The sequence below is a fragment of the Trichosporon asahii genome (assembly GCF_000293215.1).
Source record: "Trichosporon asahii var. asahii CBS 2479 unplaced genomic scaffold scaffold00070, whole genome shotgun sequence".
NCBI lineage: Eukaryota > Fungi > Basidiomycota > Tremellomycetes > Trichosporonales > Trichosporonaceae > Trichosporon > Trichosporon asahii.
Genome location: NW_014040855.1, coordinates 1,401,109 through 1,424,585, shown reverse-complemented (window position 1 = coordinate 1,424,585; position 23,477 = coordinate 1,401,109). Strand labels below are relative to the sequence as shown.

The following is a 23,477-nucleotide window of genomic DNA, read 5'->3' as shown; positions in this document are numbered from 1 at the left end:
GCGCGACTAACTTTGACCGCGAAGGTTCGAAATCTGTGAATGTCAGCTGATGTTCCCAGTACATTTAGCTGTGGGAGGACGCCGGATCCCGCCTCTCCAAGCACAGAGAGACAGGAATCCAGACGTAGGGTTGGATTCAGATAGGAGCGAAAGACGTTAGATGGAATTGTGTCAATCATAATGGACTTCTGATTGAACTATGCTTGATTTCGTGTATCATCACTAAAGCGGGTTTGGCGACAGGAGACGATTACTCACCAGTCACATGCACACAGCCCGTGGGCGTGTAGTCAGCAAAAGTATGGGTGTGGTGTAAGTCGAATGTAGGTCGCGGCCGACAGCCATCTCCATGGCGGAGACAGCAACGGACTGCCAAACTTGCAAGCAAGTCCAGCATGTGCCCGGCCAGCACACGATCCGTTTCTCTCGCCCTGGTCCGTTTCTCCGCAAGCCAAGATGGCAAGCGACGAGCGCCGAAGCGCAACAGGGCTGGCAACAAGGAGAAAGAGAAGTAACATGAAAGTTTCGTGGCTGGCGCAGGGGGGTAGTCGGTGCACGGTTGGTGCGAGAGGGTGCGAAGATGCCACCTGGTCACGTGAAATTGTTAGGCCTGCCACACCCCTCCGTACCTAGAGGCATCGTTAGGCCAGCGGTAGGCATCACGTGAATCCATCCGTCCAAACTCCCCACGTGGCGAAGCGAAACTGTTGTTTCGGCGTTTCGATACCTCCGCCCGAGGCCAAAGTTGGCACCCAAATTGCAACCGGGAGCAACGAGGGCTGGGGGGAGCAAGCTCTCAGTCGTTGCTCAGCTTCGTCGCTTGCTTCTCCTTCATCAAAATCTGTGCGTACAATCTTCTCTTTGTCCTCGCCGCCGACGACTTCGACAACACCAAAAAAACGGTTTAGCTGACGCCTGCCCGCGCTCCGACGACCGACACTCGACCAAACACTTCGCTTTTGATCCCCTCTCTTCCCCTTCGACAACACTCGACAAAACAGAATCATGGTGGGTATTCTGCTGCGAGCCGAAGCGGGCCGAAGTCCTTGTCTGGAAGTGGTGGCCTTGGAGGATCATGGTGGACGCGAGGATCACAGAAGGGCCAAAGACGAGGACGACAGGCAGCTGCCAACGCATCGGATGGACAGCTGGAGCTAACCCCAGGCTGAGTTCACTACCGGCGAGGAGGCTGCCGCCAAGAAGGCCGCGCGTTCGTTCAAGAAGTACTCCTACCGTGGAGTCGAGCTCGACCAGCTCCTTGACCTCTCCAACGAGGCCTTCATTGACGTGAGTATGCCGGAATAGCTTGCGGGAAGAAAGACATATTGGGAGAACATTTTTTCAGGAAACATCCAAGAAAGCAAGGGTCGTGTGCAGGAGGAAGGAGCACGGAACGGACAATGGCAGATGGAGGAAAAGTGCAACGCGCGAGCGTATCGCTCTCCGGAGCGCTCAGCGGCCCTTGCAGAGCATTTGCGACCCTCTGCGACCTTCTGAACCCGTTCAGCCCATTCTGCTCTCAACATCTACAACCACTGTAACCTCGCCCGCAAGCTCTCCTCCCCTTTACTTCCAGCTAACGCCCAGCTCGTCCACGCCCGTGCCCGTCGTCGTTTCCAGCGTGGCCTCAAGTCGCGCCCCATGCGCCTGATCAAGAAGCTCCGCAAGGCCAAGAAGGAGGCCGGCCCCAACGAGAAGCCCGCGATCGTCAAGACCCACCTCCGTGACATGATCATTGTCCCCGAGATGATCGGCTCGGTCGTCGGTGTCTACAACGGCAAGACCTTCACCACGGTCGAGGTCAAGCCCGAGATGACCGGCCACTACCTCGGCGAGTTCTCCATCACTTACAAGCCCGTCGGCCACTCGCGCGGTGCCAACATGGCCAACTCGCGCTTCACCCCTCTCAAGTAAGCGAGGTTTGGGATTGGGTTTGTACGACGTAGGGATGCACTTTCTCGTCTAGCAGCAGGCGAGGCGAGGAGCGCGCAGCGCTCCGAGCCAAGCGGAGCAGTGGCACATACGAGCGGAGCGAATACGTGCTGAGTTAGGAAGCGAGCGGAGCGAGCGTGAGTAGCGCAGCGCAGGCGATGTGTGTTTGTGCGCTTGGTCGAGGCAATGAGCGGCCATTGTGAGCAGTCAGTCTAAGCAGAAGCAGTGCATATCCAGTAAAGCGAGCGGACGGGAGTCGATGGTGGAGAACTACTCTGACGCAAGAGTACAGAGGGTGGGCAAGTCATCGTGATTGACTTTGATTCCCTCCACCTTTGCCTCTCCTCTCCATTTCCGTAATCTCCTGTATCTCCTGTATTTCCTATACTTTCACTCCCAACTCAAACCCTCCCAACCTCTACCTCTCCACTATCAGAACGCCATGACGTCGAAACCAACAATAGCATTGCGCGACCTCCAACCCGGCGACCTGGGCTACGTCCTCCAACAACATGGGGAGCAGTATTGGACCGAGTACGGGTGGGACCAGGAATTCGAGCGGCTCGTCGCGCGTGTCCTGGGCGAGTTTTGCCCGGGGCCGCGGGAGAGGGGATGGATCGCGACGGTCGATGGGCAACGCGCTGGCTGTGTGTTTCTCGTCAAGGCGCCGGCAAGGGAGACTGAGCCCGTAGGGCACGTAGCGTCGGGTGATGCGCCGGGGCACGAGACCTCCTCCACTCCTGCTACGACCTCACCACCAGCCGCCGGGTCCTCGGCCACCGTCGGGCACTCGACCGCCGCTGAGCTCGCCGCTGAGCCATCAACGACCCCATCAACGGCCCCACCGACACAACGGGGCAAGAGAGAAGAAGGGGACATGGCCAAACTGCGTCTATTGTTGGTGGACCGCAAGTATCGCGGCCTCGGCCTCGCCTCCCTGCTCGTTGACGCCTGCCTGTCCTTCGCGAGGGAGAAGGGGTACCGCGGCGTCGAGCTGTGGACGCACGCCAACCTGACGGCTGCGAGGGGGATGTATGCCAAGCGAGGCTTTGCCAAGGTGAACGAAGAGCCGTACAGAGGTTTGGGCGGGCATGCGCTCGTGGCGGAGGAGTGGGAGATGTTCTTCTAGCTCCTCTGCCCTTCTGCTCCCCTTAGTCTTTCTGCTCCCTCTGCTCCCTCTGCTCTCTCTGCGTCATCTGCGGCATCTGCGTCATCTGCGGCACCTGCGGCATCTGCCTAAGTGTATCATCTCCCCCTGGAGGAGGGCAAGAGAGTAGAGCCGGCACAACCGGACGTATCTCTCCACTCGATCGCTTGACCGCACGCACGCGCCCTTCACACCGACAGTCACGATCGCGCCGATGTCGCGCCGACATCGCGCCGACATCGGCACGAGGGTCGACGATGGGCCAGCCTCATGGTTGCTCATCGCCCCGTGGCGCTTTGGTATCTCATGCTGTCCGCGGAGAACTTGCCATCGATCCGCTCGAGGGGCAGGGCTCACCCGCCTCCTCATGTCGTAGGTCGAGGGTGGCGCCGGGTGGCAGCCCTCATAGACCTCATAGACTCCATGATGTACTCTAGTCCCACACCCTGACAAAGCGCTCAACTGTGCGCTCTAGATAATGCATAATAGTGCTACAGTGGAGAAGTTGTTTCTCTCAACTCTGATACCTCACAGTGAAACTGCATGAAGCTCAACGCTCGGCGCTACGCGCCTCGCCTGGCCTCGCTACGCAATCGCTCGCACAAACTTCTCCCACCGCGTGATCGCCTCAACCACAACGCTGTACCCCTCACTACTCGCCAGCGGGAAGATCTCCCTATGCACCGCCCCGCAGTCAGCGCACTTTCCCTCAAGCGACCTATAGGCGAGCGGTCTCTCGGCCGCCGCGCGATCGGCCAGTTCCAGATGCACAAGCCGTTCCCAGCGCTTGGACGCCGCCGCCATTTGACCAGCAGAACGCATCGCGCCGGGGAGCGTGCTGCCGCCCTCTGCCAAAGGGAAGACATCCCGCAGCACGGGAGCATGAGAGGAGCATTGGGCAGCCCACTGCCCTATCCGCCTTGGTACACAGTCGCTCCGCCCCACTTTGAAGAAGCTCGTGCTCGGCGCACCCATGCCGCGCAGCTCGTAGACGTAGAGAAAGCCTGGTGTCTCGCTAATGGACAAGGTCGCCTCCATCGTCGTCCGGAGCAGGGCTTGCGTCTGCTCCCACAGGGCACGCGGGATGTACGTCTTGAACTCGACCCATGTGCCCTCGCTGCCCGGCGAACGGCGGGAGTAGAACCCCGACGGTTTGAGGAGCAGCCCCGCGTGGTCCTTGCAGTACCGCTCGTCGTTGTCTAGCAGTGCTGCGCCGGGGGCGCCAGCCTTCACGAGACGCTTACACCGCTCGCCGGACCGGGTGTAGCCGCTGCAGCGGACTTTGGACGGGCTCGCTGGGCTCGCTGGAGACGACACAGCGGGCGAGGACGGCTTGCGTTTCGGGGTAGAACCCGGGGCGCTGACGACACTGCGCGAGGCGGACGGGCTCGCGGCACTCCGCGACGCTGCGGATGGCGCACTCACCGTACTCGCTGCGGCAGTGTTGCGCGGACTGGGGCGCCCAACGTCACTCTGCGCCCGTGGCGCCTTGCTCGCCTTGGGCGGACTCCCCGCCGAGCTCGGTGAGGTATCCTGCGTCAGGTCAATGACGCTCGGCACTCTACGCGGCGTCCTCACATCGTTACGCTGTGGACTTCTCGACGGCGTGCCTCCCCGAGCGACAATGTGCCGCGGCGGAGGAGGGAAGTTGGCCGGTTCCGTCGGTTTCGGCGCCGTGCGCAGGATCGGGGGCGGGAACTCGGACGCAGCGCTGGGCTTCGGCGGAGTCGGCGGTCCCTGCTCTGGCAGACTCGTACGGCGTTCCGGAATAACAGGAGGCAGGCCGATCTGGTGGAAGGCCGTACCGGATGGTCCAGCATTGGGCGTGCTGTTGAGCCGCCTCCGGGGGAGCTGAGATTCGGAGCGCCGAGGGTCCAGCGGCCGCACCAGATGGCGTGAGTCGGGATGCGCAAACTGCGGAACTGATGCCGAGTGGTGCACCTGGCGCAGAGGAGAGGGCTGAGCCGGAGGAGAGGGCTGAGCCGGAGGAGCCGGCTGGACCTGTGGAGCCTGATGATACGGCACTTGCTGTACCCGCTGCACTGGCACCTCATGTACCCGTTGCACTGGTACCTCGTACACCCGCTGCACTGTCTGCGGCACCTCGTGCACATAGTGCACAGGCGGCTGAACGACTGGCGCTGAGTGCCGTTGGGGTCGAGGCATCTCTTCATAGTCATGCGGTCCAAGACGCTGCTGAACTGGTCGGGGCGCCGGAAAGACGACCGGCGCAGACACCGGCGGCGCGGGAGCTGGGCGCGGCGGCGTGGATTGGATCGGTGGCGGTGGGGGCTGGCGAGAGCGCGGGTCGAGTCTACTCGGTGGTGGTGGAACTGGCGGTGGGGGTCGCGGTGATCTCGAAGGAAGGGGCGGTGGTGTCGGCGGCAGCGGCTTATTCGACTTGTCCTCCAGGCTCAAGTTGCCGATGTCTGGGCCGTTGGACGGTCCGCCGTTGACAGGGAGACCTTGCATATACTGCCGCCAAGCATTGTTGGTGCGTCCGCGGTCCCGCAAGTCTTCTGGTCGCGGCGGTGTGTGCGGTGCCTGTGCAGGAGCAGACGAGGAAGGCGCTCCGTTCTGCTCGGAGGGGAGGGAAGCCCGTGGTGGCTTGGAGATGGACGACTGCCGTGGCCGCGATGGTCCAGCCTCTGCATTCTCGGACGCCGTCGGGGAGGAAGGGTTGCGGACAGTGAAGCGCCGTTGAGGACTCGGTCTCGGAGTCGAGTTGGGTGATGGGTGTGCGTGTGCGTGCCCATTGGGATTCCGCACGGTGCGTTGGCGGTTTACCGTGTTTGTGTGATGGGCGTTTGAGATGACGGTGGACTCTTCCTCTGTCGCATAGGGAGTGTATGGCGGGGGTGCTGGGCCTTGGTTATCTGGTACGTCTGGAATGTCGATGGTGAGTGTCATGGCGGCATATCGTGAGCGTGGTCGTTAGTGGTGAGGAGAGAGTCAAGGTAAGAGATAAGGGGTGGCTTGGTGAAAGCAGTGCATGAGGCGATTGTTTAGGGTGAAGCAGTGTCATGTTGATTTTGAATGGGCGGTAATCTCTCAGGCACGGATGATTCTGTCGGCTCTCTCGGCGGTGGCGACCAGCACTTGTTTCCCACGGTGGATGAGGGGTGATGACCACGCGAGATTGGGTCCGTGCCTCTATGACGGGAGTGCCCGGGCAGACGGCACCGCCTGTGAATTGGCTAACGCGTTATGGTGGCAGGAGACCGCGGGGCCTCGGCCTCAGTCCATGAATTCCTGGCTCTGGCTCCTGACGCTACAGCGCGACTGGGCTCAGCGCTGGAACATGACCACACATGCCATCCCAGTCAACAATATCCACCACCACTCACCCACACTCGCCCCAGTCTCACGACACTCTGCTTCCATCACCACCACCCTCATTCATCTCTTCACACACTCTCACTGCATTTCTCACTTCGCATTCCATCTCCCATTTTCTTGTATCCACCATCTCATTGCTCACGATCCTTAACGACTACACACACACTCCACACGACCTATCGCCACCTTCCCCCCTGGCCTCCGACTCCACACGACCGAACCTTTGACCACTGTCACCCTTTATCACCCTCGGACAGCCCCGACTTTCTTCTCTTTCCCCGCTCCCCAGCGCCCACCATGGCCAACGACATCCACAACATCTCCATCACCGACGCCCTCACCGTCTCAAAACCGAGCAGACACATCGAGTACACCGTCCAAGGTGAGTGGAGTGCTTTCAGTGGCGTTTCATGTGTCCTGTCCGGTTGCACCGGTTCGGGACACTCGGCATCGCTCTTCCCGAGGGTGCAACCCCATCGAGTTAGCCCTGTTGTCACGATCCAGCGTTGGCGGAATCGGCCGGTTGCTACCGTTTAGGATCGGGGACTGCGCAATGCACGAGCCTCTTGCCGCTTTTGACCGGCCGCGATTGTTATCATTTGATCAGGCAATCGGGCAGGGTTCGAGGCGTCTGAAAGGGTCGAAACCCCCAATACGCCAGCGACCGTCGCACGAGCCAGATCACAGCTAACGCCAGTGACAACCCCGACACGAACGTGGTCCGTGAACCGGCGGTACAATGACTTTGTTGCGCTCGATGCAGAGCTGCGCGCGTCGACAGGGAAGGAGCCGCCGCAGCCTCTCCCGCCGAAACACTGGTTCAAGCGGACACTGCACGACGAGGAAGTGAGCCACCTCTGACCGCTTTCCAGTGACACCTTTCCTGACTTTCAGAAGATCCGCGAACGCCGCGTCCGGCTGGAACAGTACTTGCGTGTGATCTTGACGACAAAAGATGCGCGGTGGCGGCAGAGCTTTGGTTGGGGCGACTTTCTCAACGTTGTCCAGGCCAAGGCGCTGCAGGCGGACAAGGTGACGCCAGCGTCGTGGCTGACGGAACACGGCGCCGTCGAGGGTCTCCTCCGCGGCGCACGCGCGGCGTTACTGAAGCGGGATGCTCTCGCTCGTGTCGGTGACCCTGCAGCGAGGCAGAGCGGAATGGACGCACGGAAAGCTTTGCGCGACGCCGGTCCGCGCATCCGAGAACTCGAGAACACGCTCGCAGAGCTCACGCTCGGCGATGGTGAGAAGCGGCGGCGCGAAGATCTTGTTGCGTCCCTGGGAGCAGAGCACGGCAACCTCCTCCGCCAAGCCGAAGCGGGATACCGGGCGGCGTTGGTATCGAAGGGACGGAGTCCGTCCGGCCGCTCAAGCCCGAGTCCAGGCCGCACGTCGCCTCCAGGCCGGACAGAGTTTGTCGGGCGTTCAGGCGGTGGGCGCGTGTTTGGCCGCAAAGCCAGCCCGCCCAAGGAGACGGCGCAGACTCGCCCGCTTGACGACCGCGGCCTTGTCCAGCTCCAGGTCTCGCAGATGGCGAGGCAGGACGAGCAGCTCGGCGCGCTCAGCGGGATGCTCAGGACGCAGCGCAAGATGGGCGAGGACATTGCCGCCGAGGTTGCGCTGCAGAATGAGATGCTCGAGGGATTGGATGCGGACATTTCGCGTGTGGGCGGGAAGATGACGAGGGCGAAGAGGGATCTGAACAGGCTCTAGGCGAGCGTGCGAGCGCAGCGAGCGCGCTGCCGTGATCCCCACTTTCCCGTTGATACCTCACAGCGACGACCCGTAGATGTCTAGTCGTAGACCGTGTAGCCTATTCTCTATTCCCTATCTGCCGCTTGGCATAATCGATGCGCATTACAGATGCATTTAGACACTTTAAGTATTGATACATAAGACCTATCAAGCCGCAAAGTTCCTCTAGTCTATCCGTCTACATGATGCCCCAAAGACTGCCCCCGATCTTGATCTTGCTCCCCATCCCACAAATCAACCCCGCGAACGTGACGATACCGCTGAAAACGCCTGCAAGCTGATACCCGAGTTCGCCGGGATGTTCACCGACGATGGCGCCGCCAATCGGCGGCCCAGTAAACGCAAACACGGCAACGATGGTCCACAGCAATCCGACGCGCAGGCCAATCTCGCTCGCTGGGCCCGTAAGAGCGACGCAAGCGGGGATGATGGAGATGAACATGCCGACGAAGAACCCATAAGTCGGTGTACACGCGATCAGCGCGCCCAATTTGACGGAGGGGATCCAGAACGCCAACAGAGACAATGTACTGCCGAGGGCAGAGACGATGAGCACGTTGAACGCGCCCCACTGGTCCCCGACCGCGGCGACGAGGCGGCCAATAGTGCTCCCGGCATTGATGAAGGCGATGGTGTAGAAGGCCAGACTGTCACTTGCGCCGAGCTCGAGTGCGCGGTTAGACGCGAAGAAGAAGGGCGTGTACATCCCAAAGAACACGAGGGAGACGCAGGCCGTCATCAAAAGGAAGGGAGACTCCTTCAGCGGGTGCCAGAAAGCGCGCCAGGGCGTGGGCTTCTTCCGCGGCAGGCGCGTGCGCACCATGCACCACGAGAGGGCGAAGAGGAACAGGCTGATGAAGGCGACGGTTCGGATGGCCCACTCGAATCCTGGCCTGTCAGCTCACATTCCACTATAGACTTTCCGCTTCCTTCTCTTTTCCTTTCCTGTAAACTCACCAATCTCGTCGAAGAGCCGCTTAAGCGCAATGGGCCATAATGTTCCCCCCAATCCCGAGCTGGAGCCCACGATCGCCATCGCCAACGCGCGCTTGCGCGCAAACCAGTGTCCCGGTACTGCGATTGCGGGATAGAAGATGAGCCCAGAGCCAAGACCGAAGAGAAGGCCCTGGGCGAGGAAGAACTGGTAGTATTCGTTGCACACTGCTCATTAGCTACAACATTGCGTGGCGAACACGGGTAGTGGGTTGAGCGGCGAGCGACGAGACGGGGGAGACGGGGGAGACGGGGGAGACGGGGGAGACGGGGGAGACGGGGTCCGCACTACTCTGCCCGCTCTGCCCCGTCCTCCGGGTACGACACCTCCAGCGAGGGTAAAAACTCACAACTAGTCATCATCAAGCTGAGCACGAAGATGATGCCCCCCGGAATAAGCAGGACATGCGCGCCATGCGCATCAAACACCCGTCCAACAAACAGTCCCACAAAGAACAAGATGAGTTGCTGGACACTGCCAATCCAAGCGATTTCGCTCTCGCTGTAGTCTCGCAGCTGGTTGACCTCGTAATAGCTCTGGAACACGCCAAAGGTGTTGATCAAGCCGAACTGGACGAAAACAGCTAAATACCCGCCCGCCACGGTCGTCCAGGCCCAGAACCCGCCGTCGGGGGCTGGTCCCACCCCGGGCGGGGGGTGCGAGGCGGGAGAGGTCTCGGCGAGCGCGAGCTCGCCGTCGCGCGGCGCATGTGGGTGCTCATGCGGGTGTTCGTGTTTTGGGGGGAATTCTGTGTCGGCATGATACCCCGCTGTCGAGGGGGGAGAGGAGTGGCCCTTCTCGAGGTCGGAGGGGTTCATCGTTGTTGATGAGCGCGTGCTCATCGCTGCGATTGCGAGCAGAGCGAGCGGAGCGAGCAAGCGCGTCGGTGGAGTAGTGTCGGGCAGAAGAGGCGGGGTGGCAGTGGCTTGGAGCTCCTTTGTTTTGCTGTCCTCTGCGAAGATCCAAAGGTGAAATCGGTAATGTCGGTGAGGTGGAGCGTTCCAGTTGGCGATTAGATAAAACCGGGGGCTTGCAAGCTTGCGTCGTTGTTAGTCGCTCTTAGAAGTTTTGTGCAACGGGACAGATACGGGTGACTACCTCATCCCCCCCTCTCGTGATGTTTTTATTGCGCAAGAGGCAGCGCACGGAGGCCCCGAGGTCCTCGCGCGGCTCCGCACTGCTACCCCCTGCATACCCTGCGGATCCTGCGGAGCAGCGGGGACCGATGCCGACGAGGCACGCCGTGCTGCTGGCTCTATCGGTTATTTCCAGCTCGGCGGATGCAAGGCATGCAAGGATGACTAAAGGCGGGACCGGCCGACGATCGGCCGGTTCGCCCGGTGCTGCTTGCTTGATGCGTGTTTCGGGAAACCCATTGGATTAGTTTTCCTGACTCCTACTAGTCATGGGGCATTAGAGAAGTTGAAGCGAGTTTAGGAATGATTAGGAAGAATTGGAGAGGGTGCCAGGGCGCCAGGGCCAGCTGAAGGCAGAAGAGCTGAGGGCGGAGCTGGCCGAACGCGCCGGGCGAGTCGGCCGGTCACCGGCCGAGAGCATGATGTCACCTTCTGGCCTGCCCATGGTCGCATTTGTTCTTTTTGCTGAGCCCCGCACAGTGATCAGAGGGTTGATAAGCAGGTTCATTCCTCACGCCTCGTTCTTTGTTTCCGATTACCGTTTCGTCTTGGCATGTCTCTTCTCGACCTCACTGTGCTTCATAAGCTGTCTCCTTGCGGAGCCGAACAGAGCGCCCCCCGCCTTGCCAAGATCCCACGCCCAAGGATCTTCTCACGAGAATAGCACTGAGGCTCACACGACCTGGCCTGACGCGACGCACAGACTGGTTTACTATAATCTGCATATCGAACTAAAGCTGGACTGATCTTGTCCCTTGTAGTTGCTACTGTCCTACCCCTCAACCACGTCTATTCGGTCGCTTAAGCAAGAACGTAGACGGCAACAGCGGCAGCAGCAGCCGCGCCGCTAACGCCAAGACGCGCGGCGCCACCAGGCTGGCTGGCAGCAGGGGCGGCGGCCGAGCTCTCGCCAGCAGCACCAGAGGCCGAGCCAGAGGGGGCGTTACCGCCCGACTGCTGAGCGCCATCGGTAGGTTGCGCGTTGTTGGAAGCACTGGAGGAGGCACCAGGCGCGCCGGGGTGAGGCGGGGGCGCGATCGTGCCGTTCATGCGCATCGTGAAGCCCGATGTCTGGCCGAGCTTGCTGCCCGACGTCATGTCGTAGAGGGCCAGGAGGTAGTTGTGGCCCGTGGGCAGGTCCTCGCCGATCATGCCCTTCCACTCGCCGATGCCGCCGGCAACTGGGCGTTAGCGTGGTCTCGATGAAGAGGTCAGGTAGGTCAATGGATGCGAGAGAACACCCATCCCTAGCGCAGGAGAGCAAGCCTCTCTTGCCAGTCTGCGAGAGTGCAGGACGGGGCACCCGCAGCAACGCTTGGTGAGGAGGAAGGTCTCGTCCTCAGAGGAAGGGCGCCACCTCTCCTCACGGCCCTGGCGGGCCGCCAGGTGTACTCACTGTTCGTCTGGAGCTCCTTCTCTCCAGCCCAGAAGTCCTTCCTCGAGTTGGTGAGAACGAGCCTGGTGGTGATGTTGACAGGGTTCCAGATAGCCCTGTTCTCAATACCGTTGACCCAGAAGCCGTACGCCTTCGAGTTGCTCGGCGCGTAGAAGTAGGTCGAGTTCCAGCCAGGGTTGGTGCCGCCGCTCTCGGGGGTCACGTCGTTGCCGTCCGGTCCGTCCTCGACGGCGCCGCCCGACGTCGCGGGGCCAGCGGCGGAAGCGGAGGGGGCGACTTTGCCGCCGCTCTGGGCGGGGTCGGCCGAGGCCACCATCGAGGTCGCGCTGGCGGCGGCGTTGTCCTGGGCCACGGCGGAGAGGGCCAGGAGAGACAGGGCGGAGAGCTGCGTGAGGCCGAACATGATGCTGTGCGGGGTATTCAGAAACGTAGGAGAGACGAGAAAAGAGAAGACGGTGGGAATCGCATCGCAGGGGGCAGGGTAGATCCGTCTCATATACCGGCGTGGGCTGGGCGAGCGGGTGTCTCACTGCCCACTGGCGAGGGTAGGCTCGGAGAGAGCAAGGGGTCTAACAGCCCAGCTGAGCAGCTGAGCAGCTGACAGCCAGCGCAAGCAGGGCAGGACCAATCGGCTGCATGGGAATAGAACCTGGGTGCATGCATGCAATCGACGGCTGCGCAGTAAACAACTGAATGTCTCGTGAAGCCATGAGACCCAGACGCCATCCCGGACATTCGGGAGCAACAAGGGGAAAGGCCTTATCTTGGCATATCTCGGCGCGACCTTGGCGTGCACTTGGCCCAGCGCGCCATCTCGTCAGCCAGTGCATGTTTGAATTCGCCGCGCGTCAAGACAAACGTCTGTCTGGCGCTGAATTGCAACTCTAACCCTCTGTTAGGCGTAAACATGTGCACTGGCGAGCTAGAGGAAAGCTAGAACATGCATGTGCACACGATGTGTATGCGCAGAAGACGGCGATTGTGAGTGGACGTACGCAAAGTGGAGGCCGGTGTGAGAATCAAAAGCCCGATCCCGGATGTACTATTCTTCTTGGAGACCCCACTAATCAGCTTGGGATCCGCCAAGCATGAACCTTTGTGCCTAGACACCGTATTAAGCAAGAGGGCCAGAGTTGTGACGTACGCGCCGTGTCTCGCCGCGTCTGTTCGAATGAATCGAACTCTGTGAGGCAGACAGCCGGCCCGGGCATCTCCGTTTCACTTGGCACTCTCATCTAAACAGGCACCACCGTCCAGACTCGTTTGCGCAACGAGATCGTTCACATCATATCGGAGAATGTACAAGGAGGCAGTGTTCTTATGGGTACAGGTACTAAGTGAGTGTATGGGGCGAGCTTCAATCGAATGTAGATGAGATCTACTCCTCGGTGACCTCGATGACCTTGGTACCCTTCTGGCCTTGTTCACGATCGCCCTTGGCTGGCTTGGCGTCTCCGTGCCCATGCGAGTCGTCCTTGTCCTTTGGTCCCTTCCCATTGGCAGGCTTCACGTGCCCATCGCCCTTCGACTTGTCTGTGCCCTTTTCCTTGCCACCCTTGCTGTTAGATGAGCTGGGGAGGGCCGAGGCAGACAAGTTGAGGGGCGCGGCCACTGTCGAGTTCGCTGAGGGACTGGTGGTAGAAGTCGAGCCCATGTCGGCGGTATCAGGGACACCTGAGCCGTTGTTGAGCAGCCCCTGCCGCCTAGCCGAGTCCAGCGGCGTGGCTCCGCCGCCGACGGAGACATTGCCCACGAGCCCTGGGGCGGACCACGCCTCGGCAGCATCGGCGGGGATGTGGTCGTACGCTGCGGCGGCAGAGTTGGCATAGCTCTTGTCCGAGGGTGTCTCGAACACGGCGAAAACGGGGGTATGGTCGGCCTCGGTGTCCGACTCGGCGTCGGGGTCAGAGGCGGAGACGGACGTGTTGGAGGGTATCGAGGGAGGGACAGGGACGGTGGCATTCTTGACTCCGGTGTGGTTGGACGAAGATCCAGGTTTGGTGGCCGTCGCGTTCTTCCCTGGAACGGACTCGGGCTCGGCGTCGTCGTAGATTGCACGCTTAGCTGGTCCAATCTCGTCCGGGTCACCAGTGCAGAGCCCAAGCCACTCCTTCGGCTGCTCGAACCCCCTTACCACCTCGGGACGCACAACGACGACGCCCAACTTGCCATTCGCGAGGTGCCAGCCGAGGTGGCAGTGGATCGGCCACACGCCCGGATCATCCAGCGGCACCCTCAACAGCGCCCACGTGCCGTTGGGCATGAGGATCGTATCCCGTCTGAGTGGATTGGGCGGGTTCATCTCGACCTTCCCCAGTTCCTCCAGGGTCGTACTCCCTTCCCCGCGGGCGAGGATCGTGAACGGCCGTCCGTGCAGGTGGAACGGGTGTGTCAGAGCGCGATCAAGCTGGTTCAGAAGTATGTCTGCCGTCTGGTTCCTGCTTCCGTTGAGGGAGAGGTGCGCGAAGTGGCTGCTGTTCAGGGCCCGCCCATCCATCACCTGCTTCAGCACGGGGTCGTTGATGTAGTTCGTGTATGTCACCCGCTGTCCGCCATTGGCGCCGATACCGAATCCGAGAAAGTCCGCACCAGTGACGGGATCAACGAACCGGCCCGCCATGCTGTCCAACCGCCCCCTAGCTGAGACGGGGCCGAGGGGCTCCTTCTCGACGGGAACGAGCGTGTGCTCCTGGTCACTGTCGAGGCAGGGCGCGAGTGTGGCTGCGCGATCGGGCCAGGGCGCGCTGGTCGGTGGGCGTCGAGACCAAGTCAGGCCGAAGCGATCAGTGTACCGCAGAACAGCACGCGTCTCCATCTCGAAGCCTCGAAAGATGCACCCGGCAGCCGCGCGCGCGCGGATCCAGAACGCATCCCCCACCCCGCCCTGGTTTAGGTGCAGGATGACGCTGACGCGCTGCCCAACCGCCAGAGACACCTCGTGCATGAACACGGGGCGTACGGGCGTATCGTCCACCTCGACGAGTTGGAGGACGTGCTGGTCCACACTGACTCGGATCAGACTCTCGCTGCCGGGGTTGATGAGGCGGAGCTTCAGTCTCGAGCCCAGGCGGGCATGCACGGTTGCAGGGCGGGTGCGAGTGCACTTCACCCCGGCCTGGGCCTTGGCGCAGTCCGTCTGCCCCACCCCGTTGATCAGCACCGAGTCCGGCATCGTCGCGAACGGCTGCCCCCTGTATCCGGCACTGAGGTTGTGCAAGCCGTTGACGATCGTGTCGCTCTGGTCATCGTACCAATCGCTCACGAACAGGACCTTCTCGTTGTCGAAGTCGCGCCAGCGCTTGATGGGGTCGTCGGGGGAGTAGACGATCAGCGCGCCGTAGAGCCCATCAGCGAGCGTGTTGCCATAGTGCGAGTGGTACCAGTACGTGCCGTAGCTGGTGCACTTGAAGCGATACGTGAACCGACCTCCGGGGGCGATGGGGCACTGTGTGATACCCGGTGGACCGTCGTAGTATCCCGTCCCCTCCTGCCGGATACCGTGCCAGTGCACGCTCTGCGGTGTGTCAAGGTCGTTGATGACGGTGATGACGAGCGTGTCGCCCACCGTGGCTTGAAGCAAGGGGCCAGGGAACTGCCCGTTGATGACAGACATGCGGCGCAGGAAGCCATCGGGAGACCCGGCGGCGTACGACAGGCGCAGCGTGTAGCGACGCTCGCGGGGGCGTTGGGTCAAAGAGTTCAGGGCGAACGCCTGAGGGGGCGTGCGCACCGTCACCTTCGGGAGGGGTGGCTGAGGATATGAAAAGGTCGGCGAGGCAGCCGCGAAGGAGGTTATAGAGCTGGAGGGTAACACGGAGCCGTTGAGAGAGGCGGTTGGTTCGCTGGCTGGCACCGGTGAGTCAGAGGCTGTAGCTGAGGAAGCCCTGGTGGCGGACGCGGAGGTGGCAGCGGAAGCGGTGACGGAGACAGTCTGCAGACGAAGGGCCCCACTTGGCACGCTGGTCGGAGCGCCGGCGAGCACGCTGCTGACGAAAGTCGCGATTGGGCCTGCAGTCACAGGCGTCGTGATGTCGGTGCGTGTGATGTCGACTTCACCGCTTGCGCCTCCGTCGCCATCACTTCCACCTTCGTTGACATCTGAAGCAGACCCAGCAGAGCCGTTAGTGGGTGTGGCTGTGAGAGCGGGCGATGGGGCGAGTGTGGGCTCAGTCAACACCTCACTAACGAAGGAGGCGATAGGTCCGGTCGTCACTGGTGTTGTGACTTCGGTGTTGGATGCGGATGGTGAATCGGACTGGGCGAGAACCGACCCCGCCAGAAGGAGTGCGAGCAGCGGGGCGAGCATTGTCTACAAGTTGAAAGAGCGTGGGGGTGAAAGGAGGGTGGCGCTGTGAGAGCAGTGGGGTTGTCGACGCTGCCTGCAGAGTCCTTATGTGCCCAGCGACGTCGACGATGGCTGCAGTGGAGACGGTAAGCGAATGCACAGAATGCGCAGTGCTGTCACTGAGAGACTCTGTGGGCATGTCTCGAGGACTATGATACGGTTCCGGGCCCATGCATGAGCAAGTGGTCTCTGAGGAGAGGTGAACGGGAATAGCACGCTGGGGCAAGACCTCGACGCTGTCTGAGTGATGGTCGGTGGAGCTGGTCCGCAGGTCCGACGATGTGCACCGGCCAGGTGTGGTCTGGACGACCGGTTGTGACTCGGCTCGTCCATTGCGGCATTTCTGGACGGCGCAGAGGGCGTCGAATGGCAGTGAAAAGCTACTCCGTTCTCCTGCCAAGCCTAATGACGATCCGCAGCCGGCGACGACCAAGTGACGGCTGGACTGTGAGTTGGCACTCTGATCTCACTTGGACGCTGCACACCTGCAAGTGCGTGAGCGATCGTTGCCCGCCTCCATCAGTACTCCGCTATGACCGCCGCTGATCGAGCTTTGACATCAAACGTTCACCCGGCGGTGGCTGCTCTGCGACTACCCGGGCAGAGGATGGGAGTCGAGGTCCTTCTTCCGTCGGAGAGCAGAAAGCACAGACCGCCTTCGGAGCCGAGCCTCTCTGAGTGCTCACGTGTGCCGCCACTCACTGAAGCAGCTTCTACGCTCACAAGAAGCATATCCTACCCGGCTCTGCTGCAGAACTCCTTATCTGCTTCCGCTGGTTATCCGGTTCCGCCAGGAAAACTTATCGTTTCCTGAGTTCGATTCCTGCTCTTCGCACCAGGGCAGATCTCCTTTCGCACCTCTCGCACCTACGCATGCCCTTCTAGCTTCTGGTTCTCTGCGTCAAGTGTCTGACTCCCCCGAGGATGCCCCACTTTCTTCCGCTCTCGCCCTCGGCGCCTCCAACTTTCAGTCCCGTCAAGCGAAGGGTGACGGCACCGCCCTCTTTCGAAGGGCCACAACTCGACCAGTTTTGCAGCTATCGTTACATCGATTGGTTCGTCGGAGAGCTCGGAGTCTGCGCTACCTCTTCAACACCTGCAGAGTATCCTGACATCCTTGCCTCGTTATATCAGTCGGTAGATAGTGTGACTCTTACGCTCACGAGCCGATTGATCACACAGTCATGGGTTCGAGCCCCATACGAGGCTTCTTTTTCGTCTTCTGCATGGTCACGGAGGGTCTGCACACCGTCATTGGGGGGACTGGTGCACCCGGAATCTGTTCTTAGGAAGGTGGGTACACCGTAGAGAGGTGTGGCAACGGACCCGCAATTGTTCCGAATTTAAGGAATTAATGTTTGCCAGCGCTTGGTGGACAACGACGGTCGAAGGAATACTGCCAGAAACACCATAAGCGCTGTTCATCACAATCGCCTCCTACACGCAGGAGGTCATTCCGGCACGTGCCCGCTGCACAATCTCACACGGCATGCTACTGGAGCCGAGCGTGTGCCGACCGCGGTTGCGTGGAGTTTGCGACAAGCGACAGGGCGCAGACCGAGATTTAGCACCTCTGAATCGACTTGCTTTGCTAGAATTCAGCCTCTACTTGCCTTCGTAACGTTATAGTATGTGTTTTCTTCGCACTGTTCTCACGCCCCCGCTGGCCTGCGACGATACAAGAGCGAGACTTTCCAGCGTCTCTCCCCTTTTCACCCTACTCTTCATCGACTGCACCATGCCCCCGATCCGAACCAAGAGGGAGCGCACCTCGTCCGTCCAGCCCGTCAATATTGATCCCCAATGGTCAGACGGTGACTTCTCCCTGATCAGTAAGGACGGTACAACCTTTAAAGTGCCTTCGTATCACCTACAATCGGCTTCGTGAGTGGCGAGAGCTAGGTACTCGATTGACAGGACAGGACAGTCTTCAGGAGCATGCTGCTCGCCGGAGACCGACCTAGAGAGGTCACTCTTGAGGCACGAGCGGTCACGATCAGACACTTCCTCCAGATGGTCGGGAGTGGGAAGCCCACCTTCACGAAGATTGATGACTTCGAATATATGGATCAAGTGGTGGAGCTCGCAGCTTTCCTGGACAAGTACCAGTGCCACGCAGCCTTGTACATGTTCTTCCATTACATCAAAACAATTGAGCCTGTAGCTCCCCTGCTGCTATTCATGGTCGGCGTGCGTCTGCAACGTCCGCAGGTGTGCTCAGAGGCTCTCGATCAAAGCCCTCAGTCGTGGCACAGCTACAGTTGCAAAGTCTACACTGGAAGCGTCTCCTGGAAAACGCCCAAGTTCGTCCAAGACTTCGACAAACTCCGGCGAACGCCACGAGCGCCCGTGGACCTCGACTCGCAGATGCTTCTTCCGCAGGCTATACCCTGTAATTTGTTCCTTAGCTTCCCTCCAGAGTATGCGTGGGCCTTGGCCGCGGGTGTCTCCTATTACCACAAGGTCGCTCATCAATGCTCCGGGGCTGAGTTCCTGAAGCTAGTGAAGGTTGCGCGGGAGGCGAGAGCTCTGGCAGGGAATACGGCTTAGGTAAGTCTTGTAAACGACCGATCGGTTGATGATTTCTCCGCTCATGTATGAGGCTTTCTCGCTGGCAATTGCGATCCTTTGCAATCCACACACTCGATGGCTAAGAGCAGACAAGAGGGTCAACCGTGCGTGAGAATTCACACGACGGGGCGCATACTCTCAGCTTGTTCTCAGCCGCTGCTCCTACCGCACCGAGATCGCACTGATGTACACTTCCACCTCCCGTCAGCCTGGCTTGGTGCGACCCCATCTCGGGCGCAATACATATAGGCCAGCAGCGGTTGTCCATCATCTGGCAACCCTCCCGTTACCCTCCCAACCACCATCCAACCTCGTTATGGCATCCAAGATCGCCAATTGCGAGCCCCCTGGGCCGCTTGGTTACGACGAGTACTGGCGAGTGGGCGATTTCAAGCTCATCACCTCCGACGGGGTGTGCTTCCGCGTCTCCTCCATTTTCCTGGATTGCTGGTCGTGAGTTGCCGCTGATGATCCCAGCTGACGTTAGTGATGCCTTCAGCGGTATGCTGAATGCTGGTAGCGGCCCCAAGGTCATTGAACTCGACGAGCCGTCCATTGCTGTGCACGGCTTCCTGTCTTCCGTCGAGAACCAGCGCCTCGACCAATTGTGGATGGAGCAAGACCTGTTCGCACGCGCTGTGTCGGTTCTGTCCTTCATGGCGCGATTCGGGTGCGACGCGGTGCTGGAGATCGCCCTCGCCAGCCTCAAGAGACGCGTTCAGATCGGCAAGTGGCCGCGCTTCCTCCTCTTCCTCGTCGGGGCCATCCTTCGCCGCCCGGCGCTGTGTGAGGAGGCCGTGACCCCATCGCCGGAGTACGTGCCCGACGCAACGTGGGGGACATTTGCGACGGCCCTTCGTCCGCCCCTTGCCTGTGGTGGTTTGGGTGCGTGCACCTTGGATTTCCGCGGACACATCAAGCAGACGCTCGACGCCCTTCCGACCGAGTACCTCTGCGCCCTGGCCGCCTGGGACGCAGCCACTCACATGCTCGCGACTCGTCTCCCGGAGAGTGTGAAGTTTGGCGATTACTTGGACATGTTCCTTGGCAAACCGACGGTCGTCGGTTACACCCAGCGGAGAGCTTACAAGAGCTCGCAAGCCATGCAACGTCAAATGCCGATCAAACCTCGCAAGCACAATGGTCCCCACGAGAACATCAGTCCTCGCCAGCACCGCCTCCCCCGCAACACACCTGCGGGCGGCCAGAGCGATTCTGCGACGGCGTCGGCAGGGCCGTCCCTCGATCCCAGGCTGTCTCGCAGGCTCGCTCTTACCAAACACAGCAAGAACGCCCGCCAGCAGGTCGTTGAGCCAATCGTCCTGCTTCAAGTAAGTGTCGTAAACGGGCCCTGCCCCCACCACTCCGACACCTGCGACTCGTACAAGCCGTCCGCCTGCTCCGTCCAACGAGCCGCCGAAGCAGCCGTGCAGTGCGCCGGTCCCCACTGCGCTCATCAGGCGACCAAGCAGCCCAACGACCACGTCGCTCTGCCGTTCGGCTCTCAGGCTACTCATCCGGCCACACAGTACGATGATCAGCCAGCCACTCATCAGACTACTCAGCAGCTGGCCACACAGCCGGCCAAGCCGCCCACTCAGCAGCCCAGCAAGGGATTTGTCGAGCGGGCCATCGTCCGGTCCAAGAGGCAGCTCTCCAAGCTGATCGCGAAGATGTCCTTCACTCCTCGCGTCAAGCATTCCCACGAGGCAGCTGTCAACCACTCTCTTGAGCAGTCGGACCAAACCACCTAGCAGACGTCCGAACAGCCCCAGACCAGCCTCCCCCAGCGCTCTCCTCCGCCTCATGCGGATATTCCTCCCGTTGCTGTTCTTCGCTCGCCTTTTACTCCCGTCCTCGGCCCTCGGATGGACAGTACAAGTGCAAGAATCACCGTAAGAGTGCCTAGGAAAGCCGAGTCTGTCATTAGTATCATCGGTGACATCTATCCCCACTGCTTCCCAGACCTTCCCAGTTTCCGTAGGATAAGTAGTTAATGGACTATGCATCAGTTTCCGGGTTTTCACTCAACCACGTCACACTGGTCACTTCTTACCCCCTCCTCCGTAGCCTGCAGTGAGTGCCGGATGGCCGGATGATGGGTATGGATACATCTCCTCTGACACTCGCTGACCGTGCTTCAAGCCCTTCTGGATGTGGCGTAGCTAATGAGGTTGCGGGTTTGTGGTCGTTCGTCTCGCGCTCACTTCGTCAGGACGCCCGTGATGTGGGGCACGGGGGAGTACCACGGCTCGTCGGAGGGGTTGGCAATGTCGACAGTGCTCCATGGGCCAGCCTTGAGCAGCTTCGCCTCCGTGTTGCGGCATAGGTCGCAACCGCCCATCATGTGGGGCCAGACGAGATTCAGGATCCCTGTTGTGTCAGCCTTAGTCCTTCTTCACTCCTTCCATCCCTCGCGCTCTCTCGCACTCGCTTGCTCTCTCTTATTTTCGCTTGTTTCCGTAGCTCGCCCCCGCTTCCTTTGCTCGTCTCGCTCACTTCGCTCGCTTTGCTCGCACCAAACTCACACTGGTAGAGACGCATGACACCGTGGGTCTTGACGTGCTCGTAGACGTACCAATGGCCGCCGGGGCGGAGGTACTCGTACAGCTCGCGGATGTTGCGCTCGGGCTCGGGAATGGAGCAAAGACAGAGGAGGGTGACGATGCTGTCGATGCTGCCCTTGGGGATGCTGGCCTTGCGGAGGTCCTCGATACCGACGGGGACGACCTCGTACTTGCCCTGGAGGCCAGCCTTCTTGACCGAAGCGAGCAGTCCGGGGTGGAGATCGGGGTTGGGCTCGACGCCATAGACACGGTCGACCTTTCCGCCGGCGGCCGACTCGGCGAAACAGGGCACCCAGTTACCAGTGCCTGGGCCGACCTCGATGACGGTGCCGCTGACGGGCGCGTGCTTGGCCGTGGGCACCTTGATGCCGGCGCGCACCTTGCCCTGGAGGAGGGGCACGATGCGGCCCTCGTGCGCCTCGCGGACGCGGGGCGCGAAGACCTTCCACATGTTGCCGAACCATGCGTCCTGGAACGCCCTCAGCGAGGTGAGCGCGCCCCAGTCCTGGGCGAGGGCGAGCTTGACGACCGTAATCGGGAAGAAGATGACGGCCCCCGCGAGAAGGATGAGCGGCTGGGCGATCACGAGTAGCGGGTTCGGCATGGTGCTTGTTGAGAGTGGGAGAGTGGGCAAGAGCACATGCACGAGATCCCGCACCCAAATGTGTTCCCCAGGCCATGGCGGTGGAGGTCGTGCGCCTGTTCGGCATCTTCTTTCAGGGCCCCGGCTATAGCCGACGATCCGCACGTGACGTGGTCGAGACGAAGGCAGTGCGTCGTGAATTGAGATGTGCGATGGACAACGTCGAACCCGTCTCTTGGAGTTCTCACTCGCAACAAGATGTCGCACGAAGGGTGGGTGACGCTGGAAGGCGGAGCTGACGGTGCCCAGAGTCATCAACGCAGCCTTGTTCCCTAAGATCATCCAGAGAATCTTCGACGTAGCAGACGCAGACTCTCTCCGAGCCCTCTCACGCGCGAATCGCTCATTTCGCAGGGAGGCGCGGTGGCGTTTGCGCCCCCTGGAGCACTTCGATCTGCACGTCGCCAAAGTACCAGAGGCCATCAATAGAAACGTGACCGGAGCGTTTCTATACGAATTGAGCGGCCCCGGTGTCCGTGTGCTCGCGGACGGGAAGCACTTCCACTGGGGCCACGCAGGTGACGCTTGGGAAGAGTTCAAGCGAGCCACTTCTCTACTACCTCCGGTGCTATGGGACCTGGAGGCTGACTGGGAAATGGTGCGCTCCGGTGATAACTTCGAGGCGGGAGCGGCTTATGAGCGCCCCAAAGGTATCGAGCAAGTCAACTGTATCGAAGAGATACCGCAGAAAGACCTAGACGCCCTCAAACATGCGCGCGTCCTCGATGTGCACTATCCTCTCGGTATACCCGAGTCGTTCCTCACCCAGCGTCTACTGCCCCGCTTGCACACTATACGGTACCCCGCAGCTCAGTCCATCGAGGCACACAAGGCGTTGATCCACGCTCTGCCCGTACAGCGCATCGTAATCTTCGACAATCCTGGAAGGGTGATCAAGCGAGGCTATCGCAATGAAGTTTTGGAGATCTGCTCCCCGAGGACTACCAAGCTCGTGATCCACCAGTCGACCGGCAGCTGGAGGACTGGGGACATCTTCCCACCCTCTCCGCCGCCCTCGGATGGCCTCAAGGAGGTTGCGTACATCTTCAATCGCTGGACGCCGATGGAGAACATGTCAGGCACCAGCAGCCTGAATTCGTGTCAGTGGTTCGCAATCTGGGCACTCAAACGAGGCATGAAGGCATATGTCGTCGGAGCGGATGATTACAACCCAGATTCCGTCCGTGATAGACTACAGCCTGAGCCCGTGATAGAGCGGTGCTTGAAGGGCATGATCTTGCCATATGTCTCCTCGTCTCAGTTTGCCGACACCGAAATGTCTGAATTTGCAGAAAGCCAGATGGGGTTGCGGAGCCTGCGATTCGTCACGCGAGACGAGTATCGAGATATCGTCGGACAGGAGGACTTTGAAATCGAAACAGACATAGACTACTACAAGTGCACAGGCTCGCATCTGCTTTAACCCTATGCATAGAAGAGCAGCACCTCTTCGTCGACGCAGCTTCGGTGTCTTCGGATGCTCAGGGAAAGGCCGGACCGATGATCAGCACGTGACAGCGCAGGAGGTGGCCGATAGCTGCACGTGACTGGTCCAGCTGCGTCATCTGCGATGTCCGAACGCGATCCGTCTCCGCAAATCGCTTCATCGACAAACGTCGCCGAAGATGTCGCGCAAGGGGTGAGCAAGGGGG

General features: G+C 60.5%; 10 protein-coding genes and 1 non-coding gene across 11 annotated transcripts; 6 read left to right on the top strand and 5 right to left on the bottom strand.

Moving 5' to 3' along the window:
* Positions 1–1,005: 1,005 nt before the first annotated feature.
* A1Q1_04324 (40s ribosomal protein s15) lies at positions 1,006–1,914 on the top strand (the record flags this gene model as incomplete). The annotated part of the gene is made up of 3 exons (XM_014322701.1): positions 1,006–1,008; positions 1,165–1,291; positions 1,508–1,914. 3 exons carry the CDS (start codon positions 1,006–1,008, stop codon positions 1,912–1,914), a joined length of 537 nt encoding a protein of 178 aa, XP_014178176.1.
* A 460-nt stretch (positions 1,915–2,374) lies between these two features.
* Positions 2,375–3,061, top strand: A1Q1_04323 (MarR family transcriptional regulator; the record flags this gene model as incomplete). The annotated part of the gene is made up of 1 exon (XM_014322700.1): positions 2,375–3,061. One exon carries the CDS (start codon positions 2,375–2,377, stop codon positions 3,059–3,061), a length of 687 nt encoding a protein of 228 aa, XP_014178175.1.
* A 603-nt stretch (positions 3,062–3,664) lies between these two features.
* A1Q1_04322 (uncharacterized protein) lies at positions 3,665–5,989 on the bottom strand (the record flags this gene model as incomplete). Its single annotated transcript, XM_014322699.1, has 1 exon — positions 3,665–5,989. The coding sequence occupies one exon, from the start codon at positions 5,987–5,989 to the stop codon at positions 3,665–3,667; it is 2,325 nt and encodes a 774-aa protein (XP_014178174.1).
* A 726-nt stretch (positions 5,990–6,715) lies between these two features.
* On the top strand, positions 6,716–8,131 carry A1Q1_04321 (uncharacterized protein; the record flags this gene model as incomplete). Its single annotated transcript, XM_014322698.1, has 3 exons — positions 6,716–6,800; positions 7,026–7,264; positions 7,313–8,131. 3 exons carry the CDS (start codon positions 6,716–6,718, stop codon positions 8,129–8,131), a joined length of 1,143 nt encoding a protein of 380 aa, XP_014178173.1.
* Positions 8,132–8,351: 220 nt separating this feature from the next.
* On the bottom strand, positions 8,352–9,985 carry A1Q1_04320 (transporter; the record flags this gene model as incomplete). Its single annotated transcript, XM_014322697.1, has 3 exons — positions 8,352–9,061; positions 9,131–9,334; positions 9,517–9,985. The coding sequence occupies 3 exons, from the start codon at positions 9,983–9,985 to the stop codon at positions 8,352–8,354; spliced, it is 1,383 nt and encodes a 460-aa protein (XP_014178172.1).
* Positions 9,986–11,104: 1,119 nt separating this feature from the next.
* A1Q1_04319 (uncharacterized protein) lies at positions 11,105–12,102 on the bottom strand (the record flags this gene model as incomplete). Its single annotated transcript, XM_014322696.1, has 2 exons — positions 11,105–11,484; positions 11,700–12,102. The coding sequence occupies 2 exons, from the start codon at positions 12,100–12,102 to the stop codon at positions 11,105–11,107; spliced, it is 783 nt and encodes a 260-aa protein (XP_014178171.1).
* Positions 12,103–13,077: 975 nt separating this feature from the next.
* Positions 13,078–16,005, bottom strand: A1Q1_04318 (LAC2; the record flags this gene model as incomplete). The annotated part of the gene is made up of 1 exon (XM_014322695.1): positions 13,078–16,005. One exon carries the CDS (start codon positions 16,003–16,005, stop codon positions 13,078–13,080), a length of 2,928 nt encoding a protein of 975 aa, XP_014178170.1.
* A 1,158-nt stretch (positions 16,006–17,163) lies between these two features.
* A1Q1_t513 lies at positions 17,164–17,253 on the top strand. Its single transcript has one exon. It is a non-coding gene; the product is annotated as a tRNA-Lys (tRNA).
* Positions 17,254–17,782: 529 nt separating this feature from the next.
* Positions 17,783–18,594, top strand: A1Q1_04317 (uncharacterized protein; the record flags this gene model as incomplete). Its single annotated transcript, XM_014322694.1, has 2 exons — positions 17,783–17,928; positions 17,979–18,594. The coding sequence occupies 2 exons, from the start codon at positions 17,783–17,785 to the stop codon at positions 18,592–18,594; spliced, it is 762 nt and encodes a 253-aa protein (XP_014178169.1).
* Positions 18,595–18,931: 337 nt separating this feature from the next.
* A1Q1_04316 (uncharacterized protein) lies at positions 18,932–20,369 on the top strand (the record flags this gene model as incomplete). The annotated part of the gene is made up of 2 exons (XM_014322693.1): positions 18,932–19,068; positions 19,115–20,369. The coding sequence occupies 2 exons, from the start codon at positions 18,932–18,934 to the stop codon at positions 20,367–20,369; spliced, it is 1,392 nt and encodes a 463-aa protein (XP_014178168.1).
* A 291-nt stretch (positions 20,370–20,660) lies between these two features.
* A1Q1_04315 (uncharacterized protein) lies at positions 20,661–21,786 on the bottom strand (the record flags this gene model as incomplete). Its single annotated transcript, XM_014322692.1, has 4 exons — positions 20,661–20,765; positions 20,823–20,988; positions 21,115–21,144; positions 21,194–21,786. 4 exons carry the CDS (start codon positions 21,784–21,786, stop codon positions 20,661–20,663), a joined length of 894 nt encoding a protein of 297 aa, XP_014178167.1.
* Positions 21,787–23,477: the final 1,691 nt, after the last annotated feature.